Source organism: Fringilla coelebs (genome assembly GCF_963513975.1).
Source record: "Fringilla coelebs genome assembly, chromosome: 4".
Classification (NCBI taxonomy): domain Eukaryota; kingdom Metazoa; phylum Chordata; class Aves; order Passeriformes; family Fringillidae; genus Fringilla; species Fringilla coelebs.
Genome location: NC_140032.1, coordinates 6,316,900 through 6,344,235, shown reverse-complemented (window position 1 = coordinate 6,344,235; position 27,336 = coordinate 6,316,900). Strand labels below are relative to the sequence as shown.

Genomic DNA, 27,336 nt, shown 5'->3' with positions numbered 1-27,336 from the left:
CAAAGCAAAACCCAGATTTCCCTGGGGAAGCAAGGCAGGGGGCTGGGGGAGAAGCGCACGCGGTGGGTCGCGGCGAGTCTCCGGGGGGCAGGATTTCTCTTCCATCGCATGGAAGAGCGAGATTAAAGAAGAAAGTGGGAGTGGGGTGGGAGGGGAGGGAAGGGAAGGGGGGGCAGGGGGGGATGAACAAAGGAGATTGGCAGCACAGCTGTTTTGGGAAGAAAAAAAAAAAAAAAAAAAAAAAAAGGCCAGCCTTCCTGTTTCTTTAAAGCCGCTCATCTGCGCGGCGGCCGGCTGCCGGCGGCGGGAGGCAGGCAGGCTGCGGGGAGCTGCGCGAAGCTGCGCGGAGCTGCGGCCGGGCGCACGGCTCGGAGGACGGACGGACGGAGCCGGGGCTCCGCTGCCCGCCGCGGCCGGGCGGGCGCAGATGGGCGGCAGCGGGGCGGCGGCAGCAGCGGCAGCAGCAGCGGCAGCAGCAGCATCGGGAGCGGCGCGGCAGCGGCGGAGCGGCCGCGGCTGAGCTTCGCCGCGCAGCGCCCCGCGCCATGCGGAGCGCGCCGCTGGCCGAGGGCGAGCCCTGGCCGCGCCTGTGCCCCGCCGAGCTCGGGGGGCTGCGGCGGCTGCGGCGGAAGCACGGCGGCTGCAAAAGTTTCCGCGTGGAGCTCAAAGTGCTGAGCGGGCGGCGGACCGGGCTCCGCGCCCCCCCCGCGCCGCCCCCCGCCGCCGCCGCCGCCGCCGCCCCGCCGCCCGCCTGGGAGCCGCGCAGCGCCGCGCTCGGCCCCGCCGCCGCCAGCGCCTTCCCCGCCGCCCCGCCGCCGCCGCCCGCCGCTTCCCCGCGCCCGCGGCCGGGCGAGGCGTCCGGCGTCTCGCCGGAGATCAAAGCGCTGCAGCAGACGCGGCGGCTGCTGGCCAACGCCCGGGAGAGGACCCGCGTCCACACCATCAGCGCCGCCTTCGAGGCGCTGCGCAAGCAGGTACCTGCCGCCGCCCGGGCACCGCCGCCGCTCCGCCCGGCCGCTCTTCCGCGGGGGGCACCGGGCAGCGCTCCGCCAGCCCGGCCCGTGCTCTGCCCGTCGGGACCCCCGGGGGGCTGCGGGGACGGGGGAGCGCCCGCGCTGCCCCGGGGCCAGGGGAGGTGAAGGGCAGGAGCCGAGCGGCCGCCTGACAGGAGGGGAAGTCGGTTCAAAATGCCTGGAAGTACCAACCCTAGAACTGTGCTAACACTCAAGATAAATAAATAAGGGGTTTTAATTTGCTTGTAGTTAGAAAGTTTTGGACTTTTTTTTTTTTTTTCTCCCGGAGGGAGAGTGGTGTAGAGGGCGAAAAATAAAGCAAAACCGAGATATCCCTCCGAGGGAGAACAGTGTATAGAGAGGTCAAGCTAGGAGCTGGGATGATGCTCCTGTACCTAAAGCACGTGTACTCGCCAGCTGTCCAGCTGCGGCTACCCCAGAAAGATCACCGGCAATCTCGGCAGCACCGTGCTCCTGTTGACTTTGGTGCAGGGTGCCTGATCCCTCAGAGCCCCTGGGGTTCTTGCAGCAGCCTCTGAAACGTTCTATGTGCCCTGTGTGATAGGGATAGCCAAGCTGAGCTGTGGTCCTCTGCCAGTTAGCTGCCCATGGTTTTTACTGTAGGCTGTGTTTGAAGTGTATCTGGTGCTGAGCTTTCTTGCTGAGAGGACTTGAAAATCCTTATGGTTGTCTGTAAAGGATACGTTCACAGTGTCAGGGTGGCACTTTAGAAAGGTAAATGAAAGGTTTTGGTAAAAATCCTTCCATTACCTCCCCAGGATGAGGAGAGATTCATAGAAGCCACAAGGCTCTTGTATCTTTGCACAAGGATAAATCAGTGCCCTGGCCCCTGTACTCAGCCTTCTCTGCATGTAGGCACCGTGTAGAGTGCAGTCATAGACAAAGATGTGCTGTCACATTGTGCAAGCCCAGCTGTGCTGCCTGTTCTGCCTTTCTGTTAAATGTTGATGGGACTATTCCAGGTGTGCAGGAAGGAGGAGATGCAGAGGGCTCAGAGGGTGGTAAGCTGCAGATGAGTCAGACTGTGAGAAGAGTTAAGCATCACCTCTCCCAGGATGGTCCCTCCACCCTGGTTGGAGCACCGTGCTCTGCTTGCAGGGTAGCTCACACACACAGGCTTTTCCCTACCATCTTCTGGACATTACTAATCGGAGCCATTCCCCAAGTGTGCTCACTTTAGGACTCAATCCTCTCCCCTGCTTAGTGGAAATCTGCTTGTTCCTACCTTCAGCATGCTGCCTGGAGCCTTTCTCAATGATTCCTGTGTCCTGAGTAGCTGCACCCCAAGAGTTAATCCTTTCACGTCATCTACTTGGGCAAACAGATTTCAGGGGCTGAGACCAGGGCTGTATGTCAGGAAAGAATCACTGGTGAGCAACTAAACTAGAGCATTTCTGATCACTGTGCAGTGGTGGGATCTCACTGCCCCTGTTATAATCCCAGAAATCCAGTGCGTGCTGGGTGCTGTCCCCCAGTGCTGAGAGGCTGCCCCTTGTAGATGCAAACTCCAGACTTTTTGTTTCTGTGAGCTGCTTCCATATTTCAGTTGTTTGGTGACTGTGTGTAACACGCCTGCAAGTGTCAGTCTGATTCTCCATGGACAGACATCTACACCACTAAAACCGCAAGGGGAAGTAGTACTGATTTCCCAAATCACTGGCAATCTTGTTCTAGGCTGAGCCTCAAGCACAAGTCAGGCAGGCAACAAATTAAAGCCGCACTCTTTTGGGAAATGGGCAACTCTTGAAAAGCCTCAGATTCCTGGCCTTGGCCCTGTCTCTATAAATCACTTCAGCCATGGACTCAGCTAGGAGCCCAAAGAGCCTGGAGAACAAGTTGCCGTCCTCTCTTCCCGTGAAAGCCGGTCTCTAGGGTCAGCACAGGAGCATACTGGCAGAGCTGTGCTCACTCTGCAGAGAGAAAGAAATCATTCTCTGGGAAATGTTTGCCACGAGGTTTTCCTAGCAATTTGCTGAGGGGTGGGCTGGCTGTCCCGACCATCATTGGATGACATTTGTATTCGTTTCTTGTTGGGCTGCCAGCGGCGTGCCTGGTGCCGTCCGTGACATCAGGTGACAGTCAGCTTCATTGCACACACGCACGGCGCTGCCTTGGCACTCGCGTCACTCGCAGGGGTTTCTGGGGTGCAGCTCGGATCAGGAGACAGGAGGCTCCTTTCTGTCACACCTTGGCCGGCGGGTGGGAAGCAGGGCTGTGGAGATGCCCCGCTGGAGGTACCCGCAGTAGGGAAGCTTTCTCAGGTCAGCACCGTCTTCCCACACGCCAGGGCATACAAAGGGCCTTCAGCCCCTTGAGAGAGGCAATGCCTGTGTGCTGTCTGCTCCAGGCCTCCCTTCTTGTTCCTTGCTTAGTCCTCCGTCCCCTCCTTGTCATCACATATCAGGCTCTTAAGCAGCTGGGAGGCTTTTCCTGAGGCGCTGAAACTGATCCGTCCCCGCAGACAGGCAGGCCAGGAGCAGGGGATTGTGCCGTGCTTGCACACGGCCGACCCTGGCCCCTCGCTCCTTTGGGTGGGGGTCAGGTGCTGCATGTGGAGCTGCTGGAAGCAGGAGCCTTCCTCAGCCACTGGTACCCAACACCCACAGGTGCCATCGCTGTCCCCACCCTGTTTGGATGCACGAGTGGAGATACCCATCCTCACTGGCACACGTGAGATAAAACCCCATTGCTTGCAGGATCAGACCCACCACGGCCACACTGTAGGGAGCCCATTGCTTGCTGAGGAGGAGGAGGAGCAGGAAAGGGAAGTCATGCCTCTCTGCAGGACGCTCTCCCTGTCTCAGCAGCCCACCCGAGGGCAGGCGACTGGCACACAGCACAACAGACAGATGGGCTGACGGCGGCGTCCCGGCGCTCCACAGCTGCCTACATATGGCACACATGTTTTGGCTTGTGCTGGCTAACTCTCCAGATGGCAGGAAGGGGTGTGGGTCCTTTTTTTTTTTCTCCCAGTTCTTGATGGAGGAAGAGCCAAACACAGTTGTTTCACACAAGGAGAGGCTAAGCCAGCCATGTCCCTGAGGACTGAGCTGTCCCCAGCTTGCCTTGGAGGCCAGGGCCCCCTCAGAGGTGGGAGGTAGGCGGGCAGCTGCCAGCCCTGGGAAGCTGCCTGCTGTTGGGAGAGACGTGTCCTTGCCCATGGTGTCACAGCCACCGGGAATGAGGATTTCTCTTCCCTCTCTGAACTGAGCTGCTGCCTTTGCCCATATGACCACTGAAGTGGGACTGAAGAGCAGATGCTCCTGAGAAACAGCTTCTTCCCCCTGGTCTTGTACTTGTGTACTTGGTACTTGTGCTATGAAATCTGGAAGAGATTTCACCCCCTTAGTGTCCCCCAAGTATCATTTGTCCAAGTGATCCTTCCACTGACAGCAGACTCCTGAGGCAAACACTGTAGTTCTCCTTGGAAAACACTGACCTGCTCTGAGGCACTTTGAGGTGGTGAGATACTTCTGCTGTACTTGGCTGTCCCTCTGCTGCTGCCTTTCTGGTGTCCCTCCTGGGGGCTGCTCCTGTCCCTGTGGCTGGGCAGCTCCTATCTGGAGCACTGGTCTCCTGCCCTCAAACGCCCTGGCAGGTGCTGGTCAGTGACTTCTTGCACTGCCCTGGCTGCTGCAGGACCCTCCACATGTGACATGGTGGGTTATCACTTCCATCCTTTTCATCTTTCTCTCCCTGCCATGGTGGGTGGTCAGTGAACCCAAACATCTTTGATGCAGACAGAGACATAGCACTGAGTTCACAAGGACCTTGGGTCACCTTGTCCTCCATGTGAAGACTCCCACCTGTCCTTTTGCTGGTGGATGTTCAAATTCATGGAGTGGTGCAACCCATCTGGAGGGGACAAGATGTGACAACAACATTGCCTATCTTCAAAGCAACTGTTCTCCATGCAATGCAATTCTGTCTCTTTTTTTGTCTGCAAATTCCTATTGGCAGCAAGAGACATCCTCCAGCAAATCCCATCTGTGAAACTGAACCATTGTAACTTTTAGTGCAGTATGGCCTCAGCCACCAGGTTTTCTGCTGGAGGCTTTGGCCGGAAGGGAATTGTGCTCTTCACCATGAGACTGCACGGACAGCCAGGCAAACCAGTATGTTACACTCCCAGGAGCTGGGATCGAGCTCCTCAGCTGTGCTGACAGACCCTAAGGTGGCAGCAAACTCTCCCTCGATGGATGGAGACAACCACAGCAGCCTTCCTGATCTGGAGCCTGCCTGGGCTTGCACATCTGGTTTCTCTCTGGAGCACTGCTGTCCAGCTCCTCCTGAAGAAAGTGATGCATGGAGCCACAGTGAGCTGGAGTCTGTGCTGGGAGCAAATGTGTCCACAGACATTTATCTTCCCTTGAAGTGCATTGGTGTTTTCCTAAATCTTTTCACCACCACGTTGCCAGGACATTCTCTGCCTCAGCAGCTGACAGCCTCACTCTCTGCACTCGTGTGGGTTCTGGAGATTCTTTAGGGTTTTATAGGGCTTTTTAGTTGCTGGAATGGAGGTTTTCCCCCCCCCACACACACACACTAGTATCCTTTCACTTTGTGCCGCTGGCATGCACATGGTTGCTGTGGCTTCTTGTTAAATCAGTGCAGAAAAGACCCTGCTCCTTCCCGTTGGGAGCTTGGTGGGACATCAGGAGCAGAAGCCTCAAGGCTACAGGAGGAGATTTTGTGGCTGTGGGGACAAACTCTGCAGGGGTTTGAAGGGACAAGCCAGGCAGGAAATGGAGGCAGGAGCTGTGGCTGGAGCAGTGCCTTGGCCACAAGGCAGCAGAGGCTGAGGCTGTTCTGCGGATGCACCATTCCATGCTCACCCTCTTTGTGTGTCATCCCAAGGGTGGCTGTGGTTTGTCACCTCTGCAGGCGGGACCCTGCGTGTGACCAGTGTCGCTGACGTGTCCTTTCTGTGTTGTGGGCAGGCTGAGAGCTATCCTTGGTCACCTGCTGACATCTCCCAGTGATTCATCCCACCAGCAGGAAACCCTAGGATGCCTTAAAACCCAGCTCCTGTAGGCAAACCACCCATTGAGCTCTTGGGGGGTGAAGGCTGGGCAGGAAAGTTTGGCTGTTGGAGAGATGCAGCTGGACTTCAGGAGAGCAGGAGCATCTTGCAGACACAGTGTGCAGTGCCACTGCTGTGTGTTGTCACTGAGCAGCCCAGCGTTAACCAGAGCATCTCCATGGCTGCTGCCAGTCCCAAGTGACACTGATGGATATTTAGAGCCCAGAGTGGGGCAGCCCTGTGGTTTAACAGCTAAAGAAGATGACAAAATACTGGCCTGAAGCAACACAGGAGGAAAGAAAATAAGGGAGAAACCAAACAAAAGGACAAAAATCCTGAAAACAATGGCTGTGTGTCACCAAGAACAGGGCTTTTTTGCTCCCTTGGCTGCTGTCTAGCTGATTTTATCCTTTGCTACAAATCCTGCTCCTGTCGGGAGGTATTTGCTCTGCCTGCTGCAGCCACCCTGAGTTAACCTCTGTGTTTTCTTATGGCTCCCACTGAAATTGGAGAAAAGAGTCTGCTTTTCTCCATCAAGCTTTGAATCCAGCCTCTGCTCCCTGCCTTAATCCACTGTCAAATTCCTTTCTGGGCTGCAGTGGGGAAGTGGGACACTTTTCAGTACATTGCAGCAGAGCTCCCCAGGCTCTTTGCTCCCTGCCTGCATCTCCTTTGGTCTGTGCCATGTGATGTATCCCCAAGTGATACATGCCATCCTGGTCCTGGTTTGCACTGTCCCCTGTGCCATGCAGGGATGCAAGCAGAGCCACGTGTGTGCTGGGGGAGGTTGTGCTCCTTTGCAGCTGCCACAGGCTCATGACAGCTCCTGGGGCTCAGCAGTGACAGCAAGGGAGGGGAAAACCCCATGGTGTCCAGCTGGTGACTGAAGAGTTAATGCCACTGTCTCTAGTGGAGCTTGCTCTTCTATTTACCAGGGGGTTTGGATCCATTGGACCTCAGAGATGCAGATGGCCACTACGAAACTACTGCCCAAAAAAGTGTTTCCCCACTATAGTGCTGGAAGGCAGCCCCTTTCAGAGGAGATTTTCTGTGTCCAGTAGCCCTGGGATTTCTCCTCTGACAATCCCAGTAATTGTCTGTCTAGTTACTATTTTGAGAAGTTGTTCAAAGAACCAGCAATAAGGTAAGAGCTTTGCTGCAGCCCAGCAATGTGATATTTTTCAGGCGTGATGCTGAGGGATGTGCTGTGTGCAGGAGGCTTTGGGGGTGCAAAACCTCTGTGGGAAGTGCAGGACAACTGTCCAAAAGGGAGCAGAGCCAGACCTGGGGCAGCATTAAGCAGACTGCCATTTGGAAGAGTTTCCCAGGGTGAACTCACCCAGCACCACACCTAGGTTTTGTTTGGAGGAAGCCAATTCATTCGCTCCAAGGAGTGAACTCATGTTTTTGTAATGCGAGCGGTGGGGGAGCCAGGAGCTGGGAGGGGAGCAGGAGCTGGGTTGTTTGACAGCCTGGACCCACCCAAGAGGCAAAGGCACCTCGGTCAGCACTGGGGCTCCTGCCTGAGCGGTGCTGCTTTTGTTCTTGTTGGCATTTTTCAGCTGGGTTTGGGCCTGGGCTGAGCACTTTGCTCCCCGTGGTGAGGCAGGGGTGAGGCTTGCTTTCAAACTGCTGGGACTGCATTGCTAGCACAGGGCTGCCCCTTCTCTGCCACTGCATTCTGGGGGCAGAGAACACAAAACCTCTCGGACTCACAGCATGGAATAGCTGCCCATGGCTGGCTGGAGTAGAGCTCTGTGAAAATCTGACACTGTGACACCATGGATGGTCAGGGGAGGTGACTCTTCCCCTCTGCTCTGCTCTGGTGAGACCCCACCTGCAGGGCTGCACACACCTCTGGAATCCTCAGGACAGGAAAGATGTGCATCTGTTGGAGCAAACGCAGAGGAGGCCACTAAATTGATCAAGTGAATGGCTGAGAAAGTTGGGATTGCTCTGCCTGGAGGAGAAAAGGTTCTGAGAAAGTTGGGATTGCTCTGCCTGGAGAAGAAAAGGTTCTGGGAGATTTTTTCAGCCCCCTCACCCCTTCCCCTTAAAGGAAGACTATAAGAAAAAAGAGGACAAACTGTTTAGTACACCGAGTTGTCACAGGACAAGGCATAATGGTTTTAAGCTAAAAGAGGGTAGATTTAGACTAGATATAAGGAAGAAGGTTTTTGCAATGAGGCTTGTAAAACACTGGCACAGGTTGCCCAGAGAGGTGATACATATCCCATCCCTAAAACCATTCAAGGTCAGGCTAGACAGGTCTCTGAGCAACCTGATCCAGTTAAAGATGTCCCTGCACACTGCAGGGGGTTGGACTAGATGACCTTTGAAGGTCCTTTTCAACTCAAACTATTCTGTGATTCTATGGGGCCATGCCATATCACCACACAGCAAGATCTGGCCTCAGATCTGACTGGGGTCAAACCCAAGGGTGCTGCCCCAAAGGTCCAGGTCAGTGGAGTGAGCACCAGTGGCACAGAGGAGCCATGGGTGGATCCTGGTTGCTGCTGTGCTGCTGGAGGGATATTTGGGAATCAGCTCTGAAGGGATCTGGCAGGACTGTGGAAGGATGTCCCAGGAATACTTGCAGGCTTTTCCCTCCTACAGCTGTGTAAGTCCTCTTTGTCCCACCTGGAATATTAGGACTGAAGGCCTGCAGCTGTTGAGAGCAGGGTAGGGACGCCAAGTCACTTTGCTGGTGAACCTGAACACACCAACCAAGTCATCAAATGAGTCCTGCAAGCAGCAAAAGGACCCATATGTGTTCAGTTCACCCCCAGAACTGGGTGGAAAGAGAAAAAGGCTGGCTCCAAACCCTTCCCAAAAACACCCTGCAATGTAACACATCTTGAATACAGGCAATGATCTTCTGGGCAAAGCCTTCAGCTCGCTAAGGATCTTACTCATGGAATCACAGAAGGGTTTGGGTAGGAAGGGACCTTAAAGATCATCCAGTTCCAGCCCCACTGCTGTGGGCAGGGACCCTTCCTCTAGCCCAGGTCAGTCAAAATCTCATCCAGCTTGGCCTCGGGATGAGGCATCCTTTCAGGGATGAGGCATCCACAGCAGCTTTACAGATGCCAGCCTGGAGATAATCTGAGATCATGCAAGAGGGGCATCCCCAGTGCTCAGGGCTGACAAACAAGGGGCGCTGTCAGTCCTGCTGCCCCACCCTGCCACTGCTCCCACAAGGTGCCTGAGCCCCAGGAAGTGTCTGACTCACCCTGGGTTAGAAAGGGATGTGCAACAGCCAGAACCATTAAGTACTGGACATTTATATGAACCTCTGGAAATATTTTTGGCAGGAAGCGCAGCACAAACAATGAGGCAGCGCCGCTGGGCTGCGTGTTGGGATGCAGGGAGAGGCAGCCAAGTGTTTTCCTGGGGGAGGGGGGCAAGGAGAGGGGCCCTGATGTGTTTTAACTCCCAGCATAAAAATAAACCAGATGAATTAGCAGACAGGTAGATTCAGCAGCTTATTGTGGCATGTTGAGGAACTAGCTGTCAGGAGGGCTTGGCTTTTGCTGCATCACAAACACTGCTTTAGAGCAGTGCCTTAGAGCTCTACACTGCATTAGAGCTGTCCCATCTTCCCTGCTGGGCCTGGGGGGCCCAATTCTGCCCTGTGTGACCTTCATGTGGAGGGGATCTGTGCACGTCTGTGCTGCTGAATCACATTTGGAGCACAGTAACAGAGACATCTGGACCCCCAGCACTCAACACCCTTCTTTAGCCCAGCATTTTCATGCAGTGTAAAAGCAGACTTGGTTTCACAGATGTTATCTGTACAGGTCCAGAGGGTGTTTATGGAAATGGTATCTATTTTACAAAGACAGAGCTACACAGACAGAAGCTCAATGATGTGAGCAGCTTATGGCTCCAGAGTGCACAGGATGCTCCTGGTTTGTTCCCTGCAGACCCATCACAGTGAACACACTCTGTACCCTCACGTGGCACTTGTGCCCTTTCACTCATCTCTAGCTGTTCCCCAAACTCATCCTGCAGCCTCCTCTCCTGTGCCATGTCAGAACCAGCTGCCAGCCCATGGCTTTGGTGAAGGGCAGTGATGCTCTGGGGAGCTGCAGTGGATCCCTGCCCCCCTCAGCAGGGCTGGCTGCAGGTCAGGAGCACAGCAGATTTCCCACGGACTTCAAAGGGAGCATCTCTGGTTTTCCAAGGGCGCTGCCTCTGAGTCTAAGACGTCAAGGATAGAACAGACCTGTTAGGTCACATCCCTTTCTATTTTCCTGCCAAAGAAGGGCTCTTCTGCACAGGAGTGTGTCCCAGGAACATTCATCTTGCCTTGCTTCAACTCCTGCCAGCCTGGGGATCACTGATAAGACCCATGAGACTCTGCAGAGCCCTTTGCAGACACAACTGACAAACATCCTCTGACTGGAGCTCTGGTTCCTGTGGTCCCAGCTCACTCTGTGCTGATGTCCCAAAGCTGAGGATGGTGCTGGTGTCCTCGCCTTTCTAGCAGATGGCTGCATTCCTCAGGATTGGTGTGAAATTTCAGTTGCAGTTCCTTCCTAATGCCTTTTAATCATTGCAAATATTGCAGGCAAGATGGTGAGCTGTGCTGCTGCTCGGCAGAGACCGGTGAGGTCAGATAAGGGAAATATTTTCATTAACTGCCCAGGAACTCGAGCCTGGTTCCCCCTGGCTCTGAATGGACCTGCTCAGCTCACAGCTGCCACATTAAAAGCACTGAAGTCTGTTCAGTTCAGGCATGAGGAGCAAGAAGGGGACAGAAGGAAAGGGTTTGGTCCTTGCCAGGAGCATGACAGATACCTGCTCACGTTACTGCCTGCCAAAGATCTGTGTGCAGACTCTGTGGGAGCTGGGAGGGTTACACCTGCAGGGCCACACCAGCCTCAGGTGTTTTTCCCACCTCTAAAACACTCTCTCTGTTTTAAGTTGGATTTTGAAGATTTCTTGGCACCCAGGTGTGTCACTGACACCCTTTCCTGCAGTTTGTACAAATCTGTCCCCTCTTTCCTGTAGGATTTGTGTTAAAGAAGAGGTAATACCAAAGTTACACACAGGCACACTTGGGGAAGTTTTGGCTCTGGTTTTGAGCTAAGTGGCTCATTCCTCTCTTAATTTCCCATGTTTAATTCAAAAGGAAACATTAAAATGGCAGGAGCTGAGCCAAGACAGGGAGGGTTCCTATGAAACAGTTTTTCTAACACTGTTACCATGGCAAAAAAACCTCTTATCTCTTAATGTTGGTGCCCTGCACCCATCCCAGGAGTATCTGAACACCTCAAGGTGAACCTCCTCCCATGGGCATACAGGGCAGCTCCAGTTTGGACTTTGCTGTAGTAGTGTGGGAAAAGTGCTGTGCAACCCCAGATGAGGATTTTGTCAGCTGTGCTAGCACTGAAATCTTCCTTGCCTTTTGTGGCAAACACGTCCTACAAAATAGTTTGGGTTTTGTTTTGTTTCTTTTTGTTTCCTTAAGAAAAAGAAAGAACCCAAAACACAAAAGAAAGAGCAAAACAGATGAGGAAAAGAGACACTAGCCTGCCTTCTTGTGTTGTAACTGGACAGTGTCTGTGCATCAGCCTCAAGGATTTCATGGTCTATTTTCCTTCCACTCAATTTAACTTCCTTCTTGCTCTAATTCTGAAATTACTCCCACATTTCACTGAATCCTTCCATTTTAGTTTCCATCTTGCTTTGTTCTTTCCTGATGCTGTTTGATCTGGGTCTCTGCCGCTTTCCTTGTGCTGGCGTTGAAAGAGCCTTGGGTGTTTCTGCTGCCTGGAGCTCTTGCTTTCAAAATAACTCAGCTCATTGCATCTGGGGACCAGGTACTGAGGGCAGGGGCATTGCTGGGAGCATAATGCTGGCAAAAAAAAGTGAAGGCAGGGATTTAGAGAGAGGTTTTGTCAGACAAAAAGGAGCTCTTAAACAGATTCTCTGTGATGTCCCTGCTCATTGCAGGGGGAATTTGGACTAGGGGACCTTTAAAGGTCCTTCCCAACCCAAGCTATTCTGTGATTCCTTGTAGTTTTAGGGGAATCAGATGATGCTTTTGATAAAAAGGCCATTTGAAGTTTTATGGCTGGTCTCTGGAGAGGCGTCTCAGCCACATCACACCTCCAATCCTGTGTTCAGTTTTGGGTCCCTCTTTACAGGAAGGACATGAAGGGGCTGCAGCATGTCCAGGGAAGGGCAGTGGAGCTGGGGAAGGGTGTGGAGCACAAGTCTGATGAGGAGCAGCTGAGGGAGCTCGGGGGCACCTTCTGACTCTGCACAACTCGTGACAGGAGGGGGCAGCCAGGTGGGATTTGGTCTCTTCTCACAGGTAACAAGTGATAGGACAAGAGGAAATGTCCTCAAGTTATGCCAGGGGAGGTTTAGATTGGATATTAGAAAAATATCTTCACTGTAAGTGTGGTTACCATTGGAACAGGCTGCCCAGGGAGGTGATAGAGTCACCATCCCTGGAAGTGTTCAGAAAATGTGTAGGTGTGGTGCCTGGGGACATGGTTCAGTGGTGGCCTTGGCAGTGCTGGGTTGATGGTTGGAGTCCATGTCCTTAGGGGTGTTTTCCAGCCTAAAGCATTCTGTGTGTTGTACAAGACACATTCCCACAGGGTCAGCAGCACTGAAATCCTTGTGCTCTTGGGCTGGGGTGAGCCAAGCAATCAGTTTGGGTTTCCATAAGCACCATGGCAGAGCTCTTCCCTAGGGGAGAAGAAACCAAACAGCTTGGATGGGAGTGGGGATCAGGGATCAGTATGGAGGCAGGGAATGGTGAGGAGGGAAACAGGGGCAGTTCCTGCAGGGAGGGACATCATGAGCTGACAAACCAGGATCTGACTCTGAGCTTAGCTCTGCTTTAAACAGGGAATGTCAGGTTCCACTGCCTGAAATTGTGGCTGTGTGAGCTGTGCTGAAGTTCATGATTCTGAGTGATGAGGCAATCATATGTCAGATGAAATTAATACCACACAGATAAAGTGGAGAAAAAGCCATACCAGAGTCCACATATGAAGTGGTGGACCCTGAACTGACCATTGTTTCAGAGAAGGGAGACCTTGAGGTTTTTCTAGATGGTTCAAGGAAAGTCTTGGGTCAGTGTCTGGCAGCAGTCACAAATCAAATCAGGAGTTTGGAAGAAAGGAATATTAAACAAAACAGAGACCATTAGCATCTGTTAGATATATGCACCCACAACATGAACACTTTGTGTTGTTCTGATCGTCTCATCTCCAAAGGGACAGGAAAGGTTCAGGAAAGAGCAGCAAGGGTCATCAAAGAGATGGGATGGCTTCCATAGAACTGTCTGCTGAGGAGGATTAATCTTTTTCTTTTGGAAAAGAGGCTGAAAAGATGATGGTGAACTGAAAAACATATGTCACGCAGGAGGTGAATAAATATCTGTTGTCTTCTCTTCTAATACAGAACTGTAGTACCTCAAGGGAAGACAGTAAGAGCCAAGTTCAAAACAAGGAAAAAGAGAAAAAAATTTTGTAGAGTGGAGAGAACGCTTTGCAGAAAGATGTTGTGGCTGCTAAAAATCAACAGGGCTGGTTCAGCTTACCAGACCAAGTTCATGGACAGAAAAGATCTACCATGGGTTGCTAAATTTGGGGATGGCACATCTAGCTGTAGAGATTGAGGTGATGGTAGCTGGAGCCTGACAGAACACTTGGGGAAATCCTTTATATGCCTGAGCTGCCCTGCTCCTCCTTTGGCATCTGTGTGTGGCTGCTGGGGGTTTGTGGAGGGGCTGAACCCATTTTACCTTCTGTGAAGTCAGAGCATTCCAGGGGTGATCCCATCTTTGTGTTCCTGTGGAGGGGAGAGGAGCTGAGGCATGAGCATGGCAAGAGGAAATAAAAATCTGCAGCCCTGAGCTGAGTGTGACACCCTGGAGGGCTGTGGAGAGGAGAGGCTGGTACAGGGGCAGGTGGTGGAGAAACATTGAGGTGTTCCAAGGATTGATGACTGTGAAGACTTTGACAGGTGGTCAGACAACCTGAGGGGCTCGGGTGGATTTCAGATGAATGCACAGCTTCAGTTTCCCGTAGGCAAGAGACTCTTGCTCATTAAAGGCTGAGTGACCTTCAGCAATTTTGCAAACTAGAAAATGGGGTGCCCAAGCCTATCAAATTCAGAAGACCTCTCTTTAAGCTGGACAGATAAAAGTTTTATGGCTAAAATCAAGTGTAGTGTAGTGTTTTTCTAGATCCTGATTGAAAAGCATCCCACCCTTCTGCAGCAAGAACCATATACTGCTCAGTTATTGAGACACATTCAGCTTAGTTTGAATTGTTCAAATGTTTCACCTTACAGTAGAAATCTTTCAGGGTGAAGAAATAAATTGCATAAGATATACCCAGCTCCCTGAAACAGGCTCTGTTTTTGTCTCTTTTGTGGGGTGAGGTACCATGGTGGAGTGTTGGGAATTAGAACAGGTAGAAACTACTGCCTGCTCAAGGTCCTGCTACTCAGCAACATTGTGTTTTTGCATGGGCTGAAAGTCACAATTGGTGATGTTTGAGCACAAAACCAACAGGTTGTGATATAGCTGCTCACACCTTCTCACTGCCTTATTCTGCAAGACCTGTGATGACATGGGAGCTAATTGTGGGGACTAAGTTACTCAAGACAAGATTCTGGGAGGCATGGGGATGCAGGTTTCTGAGAAACAGGGCCTCCAAGAAGTGAACTGAGCAGCAGGCTGATGTCCTGGGCCGTATCCTGCCATCACATTTTAAGCAGAACTGCCCTGCTGAAATCAAGAGGCTTCGTGCTGCTTTCATCCCCATGGAGATCAGCAGGGGAGTTCTTCTTAAAAACCTGTTGGGACCATATGGCATTTTATCACTAGAGTTTCTATTTATGTTAAAACTGCTAAGAAAATAACTCAGAGTTGTTTTGTCATGCTTCAAGCGAGATATTTTGTTTATCTGGCCTAATTTTTAATTATTTCTTTTTCCCTGTTGCCCTTTCTAGGTTCCCTGCTATTCTTATGGTCAAAAGTTGTCCAAACTGGCCATCTTGAGAATAGCCTGTAACTATATCCTTTCCCTGGCCAGACTAGCAGACCTGGATTACAGTGCTGACCACAGTAACATGAGCTTCTCTGAATGCGTGGAGCAGTGCACTAGGACCTTACAAGCAGAAGGAAGATCTAAAAAAAGGAAGGTATGTTACAGCCTCTCCCCCAACTCACCCCCTAAAAAATGGTAAAAGTTACAAAAGGGAGGGGGAAAAAAAACGAAAAAAAAAAAAATCCAAAGTGGTTTCCTTCCTTTCTGAACCTTGTGAAATTTGCCTGATATTTTTTATCCCTCGCCTTTCTCTCTCTCTGTTTTTCTCCTCCATCCATCTGATCTTGTAATAACCACATTCCTCCCTAATCAAAAGCTTTTCTCTCCTCCCCGTCCTCCACGCCAGCCTCTTCCCCTCGTTAGTTGCCCATCGTGTGTTTCAACACGAGCCTGATCCCATTAAGAGTCATCTTGGGACTGTTACTTGTTAAACCAAACCAACCTTGAGTCGCCTTTGGGAGCCTGTAAAACGCTGTCACCCTCCTGTGTTTTCTGTTTTGTTTAATCTCACACTTATCTCTGAGAAAAATCACCCGACAACAAAAAAAAAGGTAGCTAATGGAGACATTATATGTATAAACACATTAGTAAGATGTATGACCTGAAGGACATGTGGGTATCTTGAGGAAACAACGTTAAATCTAATTATGCCTTGCATTCCTTTAGGTTACTTAACACTGAACCAATTAGGTGAAATCATCGTCAAGCGGCGGGAGGAAGAAGCAGAGCGTTCTGCCAGTTTTCCTCTCAGAGAGTGACATGGGTGAATTAAAGGAGTGATTGATGTCTTTGTTCAGGCTTTTATGACAAAAAGAGTTTTGTAAACTTGAATTGAACTTCCCCCTGCTCTCTGAGCTTGCTTGTCAGGCAGGATAATAAATCAGCAGGATTTTAATGGATGAATGGGCAGCTAAGCTGGGGAGCAGGCTCCTTCCCCGGTGTTGTTAAGATCTGCCTCTGATTCGGGCAGGTTTCCTCACTTTTCCTCCTCTTTAGCCCAACAAATCATCCTGCAGCAATTCAGTTTATAAATAAACACAATAGCACACTCCCTGTTGCTTCCTCTGGCTGTCAGGGCTGTGTTTATGCCCACGGAGCAGCAGTGCCAGGCAGAGAGGGACACAGCACCTCCTGCTCACAGCTGACAGCTCTGCCTGGGACTGGGAGGTGTGGGGGAGCTCCAGGGCACAGCCCAGCGTTGGGGGTTCACCCTGGGCTCTGTAGTGCCCCAGGCAGTGCTGTCCCAGGGACACTGAAGTGCCACCAACCCTGGGGCAAGGTGAGAGTTGGTTCTGGTGTCTACTCTCCAAGTTAAGATGGGGAGGAGGAAAGCATAATTCTTGGAGCTTCAGCAGGTTGCTGGTTGGGTCTTAGAGCCCCTCTCCACGTCAAGAAGAGGATGAGCATCCTTTGTGAGGCTCTAGTAGATTGCTAGTTAGGTCTTGGGTCCCCCTCCCAGAGTCAAAATGGAGGGAAGGAAGAGAAGAGCGTCCTTCATGGGGCTGCAGCACATTTCTGGGCTGCTCTTCAGGCTTTGGGCACCCAGTGGGCTGAGACCCATTGTCTTGGTGTGTGTAAACCAATGCAGGCTTAAAGACAGGAAACAGGGAGCCAGATTTTAACTGGCTCCAAATCCCAGGGTGTTTACATCTGAGGGTTAGAGCTGGGCTCGTCCTTAATTTCAAAAATAAATGAAGATTTAAAAGCCTTCCATTTACGGTGGTTCACTCCAGAGCAGATGTGTGGAGAAAAGCCCCAAGCCAATCCAGAGTGCCTGAACAATGGAACTCTACCAGGGCACCTCCCAGGCACCGCCAACCCACAGAAACAGCATCACCAGGAGAAAATCTGCCTTTTCTCCACTTTCTTGAAGGACACTCTAAACCTCCTCCAAAAACCCTCTCAGAAAAGAAAGTCAGGCTTGGTACCCAAGGCAGGATCTTAATCCCTGCTCTTGCTTTTCTTGCTGGAAATTACAGTTCTGCTGCAAGTTTAGGGCAGCCCCAGAGCACACAGATTCCCTTAGGGATGACAAGTACAGTTTTATTTCCAGCAGTATTTGCTCAGATGATGGCAAGAGCACATCCAGCTGCTGATGAAGCCAAAACCAGCAGGTACCACTGAGTAACTCTGGTAAATCCCAGTGGATGGGAGTGGGGATGCAAAGCCTGGGTTGGGAGGACTCATCTTGCACATCTCCCTTTCTCCTCGAGCCGAGCAAACCGGGAGCACAGAGGGGGAAGAGGCAGTTGTCAGAGGGAAATTAGAGGTCTGGGATGGCTGTGCAGCTGATCCAGGCTCTGGGTGTCAGGTGCTGTAAAGGGATGTCTCTCCTGGGGGGTCTCACACGGGCGGCTGGATGAGGATACAATGGCTTGGCCCAAAATCGCCGCGCCCTCGTTAATGTTGAAATCGGCACGTTTTTGTGAGCTCTGTGTGTTTTTAATCACGTCTCTGAAACCACTACTCACTGAGCAGTTCCTCTGAATTACCGACTTTGGGGTGGTTGTTATTTTGTTACTGGTTTTTTTTGAGTTGCCTTTTATATTCTCTCTTTAAAAAATCCCAGCGATCCTGAGCGCGGACCTCCGCTCCTTGAGCTGCAGGTTAGGTCCACAACGCCCTTATCTCCTGTCATCTCCATTTTATTGTGTGTCTGCCTCTCTCACTCTCTCAGCTCTCTAGTTGCAATGTGCTGTGGCACCGTGATCTTTTCACACAAAAAAGTAGCTGGTTGGAGTTTGTTTTGGCAGGCAGAGACTCCAGATGTTGCCTTTGCTGGATTGTGCATTGCCTTTTGCTTTGTTTTTGGGGGCAAATTATCCTGTGTCCCTAACACTAGGTTGTTGTTCATATTTTGCTGTTGCAATAGGAAATTTACTGAGTGGTTTTGCCCCCCCCTTTCTATTCCCTTTTTGTTAATTAGAAAAGTTGGCTTTAGTCTTTCAAAGTTGACTAGGAAAAAAAAAATCCCCTTTTCTGTCCTAACTACAGTTATAAGGTGATTTTAGTTCTTGCAATTGAGACTTGACTGAGGATGTTTGGTGATGGGAGATCTCGTTTATAAGCAACAAAGGAGGCTTCAGATGCCTTTTCTTAAAAAAGAAGAAAAAAAGCTGGCTGTGGGGGGTGGTGGTGGTGAATTCTGATGATAGTTTTCATTCTTTAAAGCTGCCTCTTGCTTGGTTATAAATGGTCTGGACCAAGCCTTGTCCTTAACCGTGCACCCAAGAGTTGCACCACGTTGGAGATCTGGGTTGCGACACCCTCAGCAGAGCCCCAAGTGCTGCAGGGGCCACGCTGGTGTCCTGGAAAAAGGGGGGAAGTGCCCTCAGCTCCCTCCAGGAGCATTCTCCAGCAGCACAGAGGGTGCAACAGCAAGAGAAAGGGAAGCCCAAGTTTTCCTTACCCCCAAGGTACCCTGTTTCTGCATGCCACATGATCCTCAGTGGCCAGGGGGCCACTCACGGGGGTTCTGTGGTGTTTGGGGTCCAGCTTGCTGCTCCCACTGTCTCTTTTTTCCAGCTTTTCCCCCACAGTGCTGAACTCTGGTGCCCTGCAGGAAAGCAGCTCAGAGTCAGGATAAGGTTGTAGGGCGCATGGCTGGGGGCTCTCCCTGGAATTTGTAGGGTGCAGAGCTGTGCACCACAGCCCCGCAGGATCTGACCCCAAAGCTGTGGGGCAGAACAACCACAGTCACTCAGCCTACACAGAGCAGGATCCAAGCAGGGACGAACACCCTGCCCAGCACACCCAGCACCCAAAACCCCAAACACCCCTGGCAAGGCTCCTTTTCTTTGCCTTCCCCTCCCCTCCTTGCTTTGGATTAGCCCCGTGCTAGGCAGCAGCATCGCCGCGGCCATGGGAGCAGGGAGGGATGGGTGAGGGATTTTTTTTTTTCTCTCTCTCTCTCTCTGCTTCATCCTCCCCCCGTCCCGGCTCTTCTGGCAGTCGCAGACTCCAGATGTTCGGAGCGCGAGCTGGGAAGTCCTGCTGGCGCCACTTGGGGCAGAGGGCAGGGGAAAGGCACGCGAGCTGGAACCCGGAGTACTCAGTCACTGCAGGACTTGGCGCATTCCCCAGCTTGCTGCTGGCACATTCCCCAGCTCTCTCCTGGCCATCTGTTCCAAAAAAACACTTTCAGAACCTCATCATCACTCAGGATACAACACTGCGAGCAGCTGTTAGCGAGGCAGAAGGGGGAAAAAAAAAAAAAAAAAGAAAAAAAAAAAAAAGAAACACACACACACACATTAAAAAAAAAAACCAAAACCATGCGAAAGGTCTCTTTGTGAGAGAGGAAACTGGGTTATGAATAACAGGCGAGCTGTTGGAGCTCAATAAAAGTTTTCGGCTGGAATTTAGTTTCTTGTTTTTGTGCCTGTGTGTGTGGATGAGCACAGACGCAAGGAATTAAAAATTAAAAATAAGCTGTATATATATCTTTTCCCAGATAATTAAATGATATAGAAACATATATATGGAATGAAAAAGCTTCTCTGTTTGTTGCAGCCTGCTGCACTGAAAGGGCTGACATTATGTATGTAGTTATTGCATTATATAAAATAGTTATTGTGGTGTTGTGCCGTGCCTTGATGCCCCCTCATTGCTACTTTGCTAAAAGCAGAGCTCCTGCTGTAGGTAACACTTATTCCTGCTGAAAAAATTGGAAGGAGGGCGTTCTGCAGGCGTATTTACTTGCAGGAGTGAACAAGTTAAGGGTTTATATTATAAAAGAGAAATGGTAGTGGCAGACTTGATTTGTACAGCACTGAAACCATTTGCTTGGAGCATATTTTTTTGATAACACTGTATCATGACTCGTGATTTATTTTGACAAAGCCCCGAGATGAAGCCACAGCTCCCACCCCCTGGTTTGTGCCGATGATCCTGGCTGCAGGGTCTTGCTGTTATTGATCATCTGATATTGATTATCAGAACCATTCAGAGCCAGCACAGTAAAACCTTGATGATCTGCATGGCATTTCTTCCTCGTGGCTTCCCATCCTGTGTGGGGAGGAGGGAGGGGGTCTCATAATGAGATTCAACCTCCCTTTCCCCTGCAGTTTGACTTAGCAGAGGTTCCTCTTTAAAAATAGCTTCATTTCCCTGCTAGGACTTGCCGGCGAGAGCGGGCAGCCAGCCAGTCTGATCCCCACGGCCGCCAGCTCCGCGGGCTCCAGGGAGGAGCTGGACCACAGGAGAGCAGCAACCCGCCCTCAGCCGCCTGTCCATCTGTCCATCTGCCATGGGACAGCATCCCTAGGGGCACAGAGGGGACCTGGGTCTGCAGAGTTATCCCTGCTGCCTGCTGGCTGAAGGATTACCCGCCCAGGGACCTGCTTACAAGCAAGGCAGTGGGAGGGTAGTGAGATTAATTTGTTTATCACTTGTGTCTTGTGTGTCCCTGCAGCCCAAAACAAGGATTGCAGGTGGGGCACGGGTGCTAAGGCTCGTGAGGAGTTCATGAGCAAGATCCCCCAACTCTGGCCAGGGAGGCAGCAACAGCTACCCCGAGGGCATCCCCAAGGGCACTGCACACCCTGCATCAGCCCACTGGGGCACTGAGCATCAGTACCCCAAAGAGCAGGGCCCAAAGCTTTTCCTTACAAAAGATGTGATGTGGGACTCTCCTGTTGCATCACAGCACCCCAAAAGGCCCTTTGCTTTAAAGGGTGTTGGAGCAGTACATCACAGCACAGGGATGGGACCAGGGATTTGCTCCCATGCTGGAGCAGGATCCCAGCAGAGGGTCCGTCCCCTTTGTAGCAAGGGTGTTGCCAAGAATAGGGTAAGATCCACCCCATAGATAGTGGGTAACTGCAGGGAAAGGAAGATGTGAGCAGAAGAGACAGGAGAAGCCCTGGAACAAAGGCTGACTCAATTCCAGAAGTGCTTTGATTTATAGAGATTGAAATGCTCCAGGATGCTGCAAACTCACCAAGGTCATTGGGCCAGTTGTCAAATTCAAGAGCCATGGGAGTTCTGATGTTATTAGTTTAAAGCAGACCCAGGCTCATAAATCTGTCTTCAGAGCTCCTGGCTGAGTGAGGAAGGGTGGAGGGGGAAATAAAAGCCTGTTCCCACCAAACACAACCCATGGCCAAGCATTGGGCAATGCCTGGGGACCCATCAAGTGGTGCCAGTGAGGTGTGCTGAGCATCTCCATCGTGTTGCAGGGGGATCCCTCCATTCCCCTTTCCATTTCCTGTGTCTGGAAGGTACAGCACAAATGCCCTGGCCTGGTTTGTGCATATTCCTTCTTGTCCCCCCATGGCTGATCTTCCCCAGTTACAGAGACTTCAGAGCAGAGACCTGGCCCTGAGACTCCTCTTCCTAAAGCCATCCTACTTCCCCAAACCCACAAATGCTTTTGATCTCTCTGCTGTCTTTCAATATTAATGAGAGCAGTCATTGCTTCCCTTCTTTTACATTTTCTTTCCATAGGTAAATGTGGGAGGAATTAAACAACCTACTTTTCTATTGCAGGTTATTAATATATATTACATATTGTTGAAGGGTCCCAACAGAAACATTGGCAATACATAAGGCTGTTTGTCATTCTCCCACCTGAACCTAATTTATTCAAAATCCCAAAAAAGGCCTTGAATTAGAGCAAGTTTCTACATCTTCTCTGAGCAGCAGTAGGATTGTCCAGAGACAACTCCAGGAATCTGGGGTCCAGCAGACACCAGCATTTATTTCATGGAGGATGACCTGGGTGCTTTTAGTGAAATATTCTTATCAAGAGAAACCTTGGTGGTACTGGGGCAGTCCTGGGCTTCCCTGGGTCTGCACTTGACAGGAGGGAGTGAAAAGGTGGATTTTAGGTTCCCCTGTCCCTTAGCCTGTCATGGATGGTCAGCTGCAATCATTGATCTCACAGCAGCTGCCCTAATGATAGCCATAAATCAAATAAATAGCAGTAGGTCACTAGTATATTATACCCTGATGTTACAATATCCAGTGATGGAAAAGGAGAGGCAGTACAGAAACAAAACAGACTGGGGAAGAAAGTTTTTCAGGCCAGGCTTTAAGGAGTTTGACCTTTTTAAGACTGACAGAAATATGGCTGACCTGTTCAGGGAATTGGTAACTGTGTCCAAAGGACTTTCAGAAGCTGCACTGCACCCTGAAAGGTTCTTAAATCCACTGGCAAAAAGCAAGAAACGCTGGTAGCACTAGCTAAATGTGATCTCATTTCCAAGTTTCTAATTCCTAAGTTATTTAAAAGAGGATTTAGAGCCCACGTGATGAAGGCAGTTTGGACAATGGGGATGTGATCTCATGAAATCCTCAGGCCCCGAGGATTTTCCTCAGTTTTGAGCTATGTTAACTATTGTTCCTGGATATCTGTGGGGCTTATTTTAATGCTGAAGGGGGTTTTAGATGAGATTTCCTTGTCTAAAGCTGCCATGGTTTGGAGTTGACCATTTTCCTATGGACCTGACCATGATATTCTGTAGCCCAGTGTAATTTCCCAAGTAATCTGCCACAGCAGTGACTCACAGGGGATGCACAGGCACATGGGACAAGTTGCAGTCCCACAGACTGAGCAGCCATGCTGCAGAAAACTCAACACAACAACTAAAATGTGGAAGGAGAGCCCATCTCCTGCTTAAACCCATCTAGTTGCCACTCCTTTGCTTTCTGAGATCAGCTCCTGAACAGAAAATAGCAGGTATTTGCCATCACTTCTAATTATTTTTTTTCAGCAGGAGTTGGACCCAACACCAAATTACTGTGTTGTTTTTCTTCCCCAAGCCTTCCTCTTCCTGTCTGCCACTCCCTCTCCTCTGTGCAGGCTCTGGCCTCCACTGTGGCACCTACAGATGGTCCCACTGTGAGCCCAGCTCCTAAAAATTGCAGATCCGTGGCTGGCAGTCCCCAAGGACGGACCCGCGTGCGTCAGCGATGGTCCATGCAAGGGACACCATGTGCTCACTGATCTCATGGTGCATCTTTCTCTTTCCAGGAGTAACAACCAGGAAGGGAGGATTCAGAAGAGCTTCCAGCCAGAGTTACATCTGGTCTTGGCAAAGGTTGCATGATCCAGATGAAGACTGAAAGCAGCTTTTTTGCAGAAACCCCTATTGGAGATGACGATTGGCGAAGGAACTTTCTTAATCTCTGGAACAGAAAGGACAAAAGGAAAAGGAAAAACAAAAGGACAGGGATGCTTCTTATTGTTGTTAAGCCAGCCACCTTTTCGTACGTGCAATTTATTTAGCACTTTTCCCTTTGCTTAACTGGGAAATGTTACCCTCTCAGCTCATGTGTACAGTAATTTTTTGTTGTTGTTGTTGTTGCTCTTGTGCCAAAGATTTGATGGAGCTTCTACACTGTGTCTTATTTTTGCCTTAATGTTAAACCTTTGAGCCAAAGAAAAGTCAGAGGAGCCATTCAGATCGTGGCAAGCAGGCCAGCCAGCTGTTGGTGACAAAGCCCAATTTCTGTACCCTTCTGTGAGTTTCCTCTTATTTCTGCAGCCTGCACTTCCCTGCCTGCAGCCCTGGAGCCAGCATTTGGTGTGGGCAAGAGCTGGGACAACACCAAACCATGCTTTGGCATTCAGGTTTGCTTCTTCCTTTGAGCTACTCTGTAGTTCTGCCTTTTGGGTAATTTCCTGATGTTCCTGCCTGTGCGACACATCCACAGGGTTGAAATACTGACACGAAGTGAGAGCTGAAACAGGAGCTATGAATTTATTTTTTTTTAATAAAGAAATAAAATTAAACAAGCAAAAGCCAAGTGCCATGTAAAGCAAAGAGAGAGAGATAGAAGAAAAAGATATCATAAGAAAGTTCAGCCAGGCAGAAAGAAGTGCAGCAAAATGATTCAGCCGGTGTTTCAGGTTTGTGAAGTCTTTTTTTCCATGGGGTTTTTCAAGTGGTCAGAAACTCGTGTAATGCAAAAGCATTTGAATCCTATACTGTACCTTTCACTTCAAATTGAAGTAAAAAAAAAAAGAGAAGAGATGGAGAAACATTTGCTTGGAGTAAGCAGACTTTATAGGTAATGCAGTTCGTATGCAGGACATCTGCTAATGATGGAGGGACAGAGCTCTGTGTTCAAGTAAAAAAATATGAGTTTCCAAACCAAGAAGATGAACATGTTTTGTTAATCTCAAGGGGAAATATTATTTGTGAGGCCAGATTCACATCCTGGCATTCAGTGTGGATCAGGTTCCCGTGTGTCTGACTTACTCCGGTGTGGGTCTGGCCAAGCACCGCCAGGCACTGGGGCGGGTGAGGGGATGGGGCAGGCAAGAGTCACTGGGCAAGGGAGGAATAATCTCTGTTTTACTGACATGAATATACAAAACTTGAACTCCTCAGTGCCTGCCTGTTTCTTTCCCAAGCTGAGCAATGGGCTGGTGAGCCCCGAGCTGGGGAGCTGCTGTGCAAAACCTGAGTCTGGGGTGCCAGGCTGCTCAATGCCAAGTGCCCTGGCTCCCAGTGAACTCGAGATGTCTTCTACCAGATTTCTGGGGCACGTGGGACAGCTGTGTCCAAACCCCTTCCCAGGAGCTCATTACATTTCTCCCCCCTCCACTCTCACCGCTGGTCATTATTAGCAGCCCAATAAAATACATTTTTAGATTGTCATTTGTATTTCTTTATTGAAGCACAGTTTTTAATGATGTCTTTTATTATATACATTAAAGCCAGCTTTTTGGCTTATAATGGGGAGAGGGGCTGAGCTCACTGACTGTGGGAAATGCTCCAGGGCTGTTTGCACTCGTGTCAAAGGACTGGGTTTAAAGTGCATTTGCTTTCAAGAACCAGCAAGCAACTGGACCTTGTGTGTGTGGCCCAGCCAGAGAAAACAGTGAGAAAAAGGGAAATGGAAGGCAGTAGGGAAAAAAAAAAATAACAAAACAAGCAACCTCAGAAGATGACCTAAAGGGAGAACAGTAGGTTTTGTGATGGCCATGCTGCAATTCTCCCATCTGGGTTTTGAGCAAGAGCAATGGGGACAACCCCAAGTTGTCCTGGTACACACAGGAAACCCTGTGGGCATTTCTTTCTTTGAGCAGAGTGAAGCGTTCCCTGAGCATTTTTAATTTGAGAAGTACCATCATATTTTAGTTATGAGTTCTGGAATGGCTCTCAGTTTGAGTTAATAATTACCAGTAAAGCAAGGTCTGCAGGGAGAGTCAATGATACAATACTGCTGATAGGCTTTATTTACCCTTTTTTTCCCTTTCAATGCCTGTTATAGATAAGGAATTTGCTGCAAATACGTAAGTCACAAGCTGGACAGCACCACTGGATTGCAACTGGGGCTTGAGGTCACACAATATTTTTTGTCCCCCTGATTAGGGAAATATTAACCCTTGGGATTATGTTGCTCACTTAAAAATTCCCAGATTCACTTTCCTTAAATATTCCCTGCTATTCCCACCTTCCAGTGTGTGATGGCAGAGAGAAAGTCCCTAAAAGCTAAAAAAAATAAACTGGTTTGCCTGATTTAAGTGAGCAAGGCTCCAAAGAGGCTGTGTGGGTGCTTTTGAATCACAGGGAGGTCAGGCAAGGCAAGAGGAGCAGCAATCCCACCCCTCCCACTGCCCCTGCATCTCAGCCCAGCTCCACCAACCAGCCCTGACAACAACAAGAAGGATAAATGTTTACCAAAGGGTGCAAACATGTGAGTTTGAACACTGCCATGCAGGCTTTCATGGGCGGGCACACAGCGGTGTCAGCTGAGGTACAGAGCTGACCTTGCCTCGCTGCTCCCCTCCCCGAGAGGTCTCTCACTCTGAAGATAACAAGGGAATGATGTTTGTTATCATGCTGGAAAAGCAAAACAGCCCTCGTGCCATCACCTCCCTGGGGTCAGCAGAGCCAAAACCTTTGCTCCCAGTTGGCGCCGACTCCCAGCTCCCCGTATTGGATGGGAGGGCACAGGAGCCCTGGACACACGGCCCCTGCAAAGGGTGACAGCTCTGCTCAGCTGACCCTGACCCACTGTGGGACCAGGGGGGATGATGTTCACTATGAAAGGGGAAATAGTTGGGTTTTTCATGGATATTGAATGCCGCGTTAGACCCAGGTGCCGTATTAAATCAGAAATCACGCACCAAAACAGTAACACTGCCTGGCTGGAAAGAACTGCACCCACTGCTAATACTGCATCCACTGCAAAGGTGCCAGTTGTTGTGGGTGAAGGGCTTCAGCTCTTCCCCTTAATTCTCATCTAGCAATTGCTGAAGGAATTCAGTGGCCAAGTTGATACCAAACCAAAGGATACCAAAAGATCCTCTTATAAGAGTGACAACACTGCCAGACTTGTCCAAAGTACTGCACAGGATTTGCAGCAGCAGTCACCTTTTACCTGCTTGTTAAATAATGTCCTTCCAGCTGCCAAGTCCTTCTTGCACAAGGAGCTCTGTCCTGCAGACGCCTCCAAATCCAAACTTTTTCAAGCCAGGATTTGTATCACCACTTATATAACACCTCAAGGTGCCAGGGGTTGAAAGGCAGTCTGTGAAAGTTGCCTATGAAGTTTCAAAGATGTGTGGAATAATCTGCCCCATAAAGCCAGATTTCTTTCTTTTGAGGGTTTCCTGTTGCTCATGGTTGGTGGGGTTAGTAGAGATGCAGAGGAGTAATATGACTTTTTCTTACCATTTCTATCCTTGAACACTGAGCTCAAAGTGGCTTTCAGTGTTGACTCTAACCATTAGTACCCAAAGGAACAGCATGAAGTTGTGTCAGGGGATGTTTAGGCTGGATATTAAGAAAATGTACATCACCCAGAAGATGCTGGGAACTGGAACAGGCTCCCCAGCAAAGCAGCCACAGCACCAAGCCTGACAGAGTTTGAGGCGTGTTGGGATGATGCTGTCAGGCACACCATGTGATTTTTGGGCTTCTCCTGTGTAGGGCAGGGAGTTGAGCTTTGATGATCCTTGTGGGTCCTCCCCAGTTCAGGATACTCTATGATTATATGATTTCTAGACCAACACAACCACATTTGCCCAACGATGCTCACCAGGCTCAGCTGAGCATCTCCTCCCTCTGCCCCACATCAATAGAAACACTCCCACTCAGGCTAACCCACCAGTCTTTGCATGGCTGGGTAAAATCCCTTTGGCAGGCTGGTTCTGGCTGCTATGGTTCCCATTCATCATCTCTGCTCTAACTGGGGTGTTTCCATACCAAAATAAGGTGCCAAAACAGAAACTTTCTGC

The 27,336-nt window shown here is 50.3% G+C and overlaps 1 protein-coding gene across 1 annotated transcript; it reads left to right on the top strand.

Annotated features, from left to right (window-relative positions):
* Positions 1–394: 394 nt before the first annotated feature.
* ATOH8 (atonal bHLH transcription factor 8) lies at positions 395–24,748 on the top strand. The gene is made up of 3 exons (XM_084205016.1): positions 395–974; positions 15,043–15,234; positions 23,116–24,748. The coding sequence occupies exons 1-3, from the start codon at positions 546–548 to the stop codon at positions 23,119–23,121; spliced, it is 627 nt and encodes a 208-aa protein (XP_084061142.1). The 5' UTR covers positions 395–545; the 3' UTR covers positions 23,122–24,748.
* The last annotated feature ends 2,588 nt before the right edge of the window (positions 24,749–27,336 follow it).

Bases quoted from the DNA above. Each gene is read 5' to 3' on its own strand.
- ATOH8 (XM_084205016.1), top strand. From the start codon at position 546: ATGCGGAGCGCGCCGCTGGCCGAGGGCGAGCCCTGGCCGCGCCTGTGC. The intron at 975-15,042 runs GTACCTGCCGCC...TGCCCTTTCTAG, and splicing joins TCGAGGCGCTGCGCAAGCAG to GTTCCCTGCTATTCTTATGG.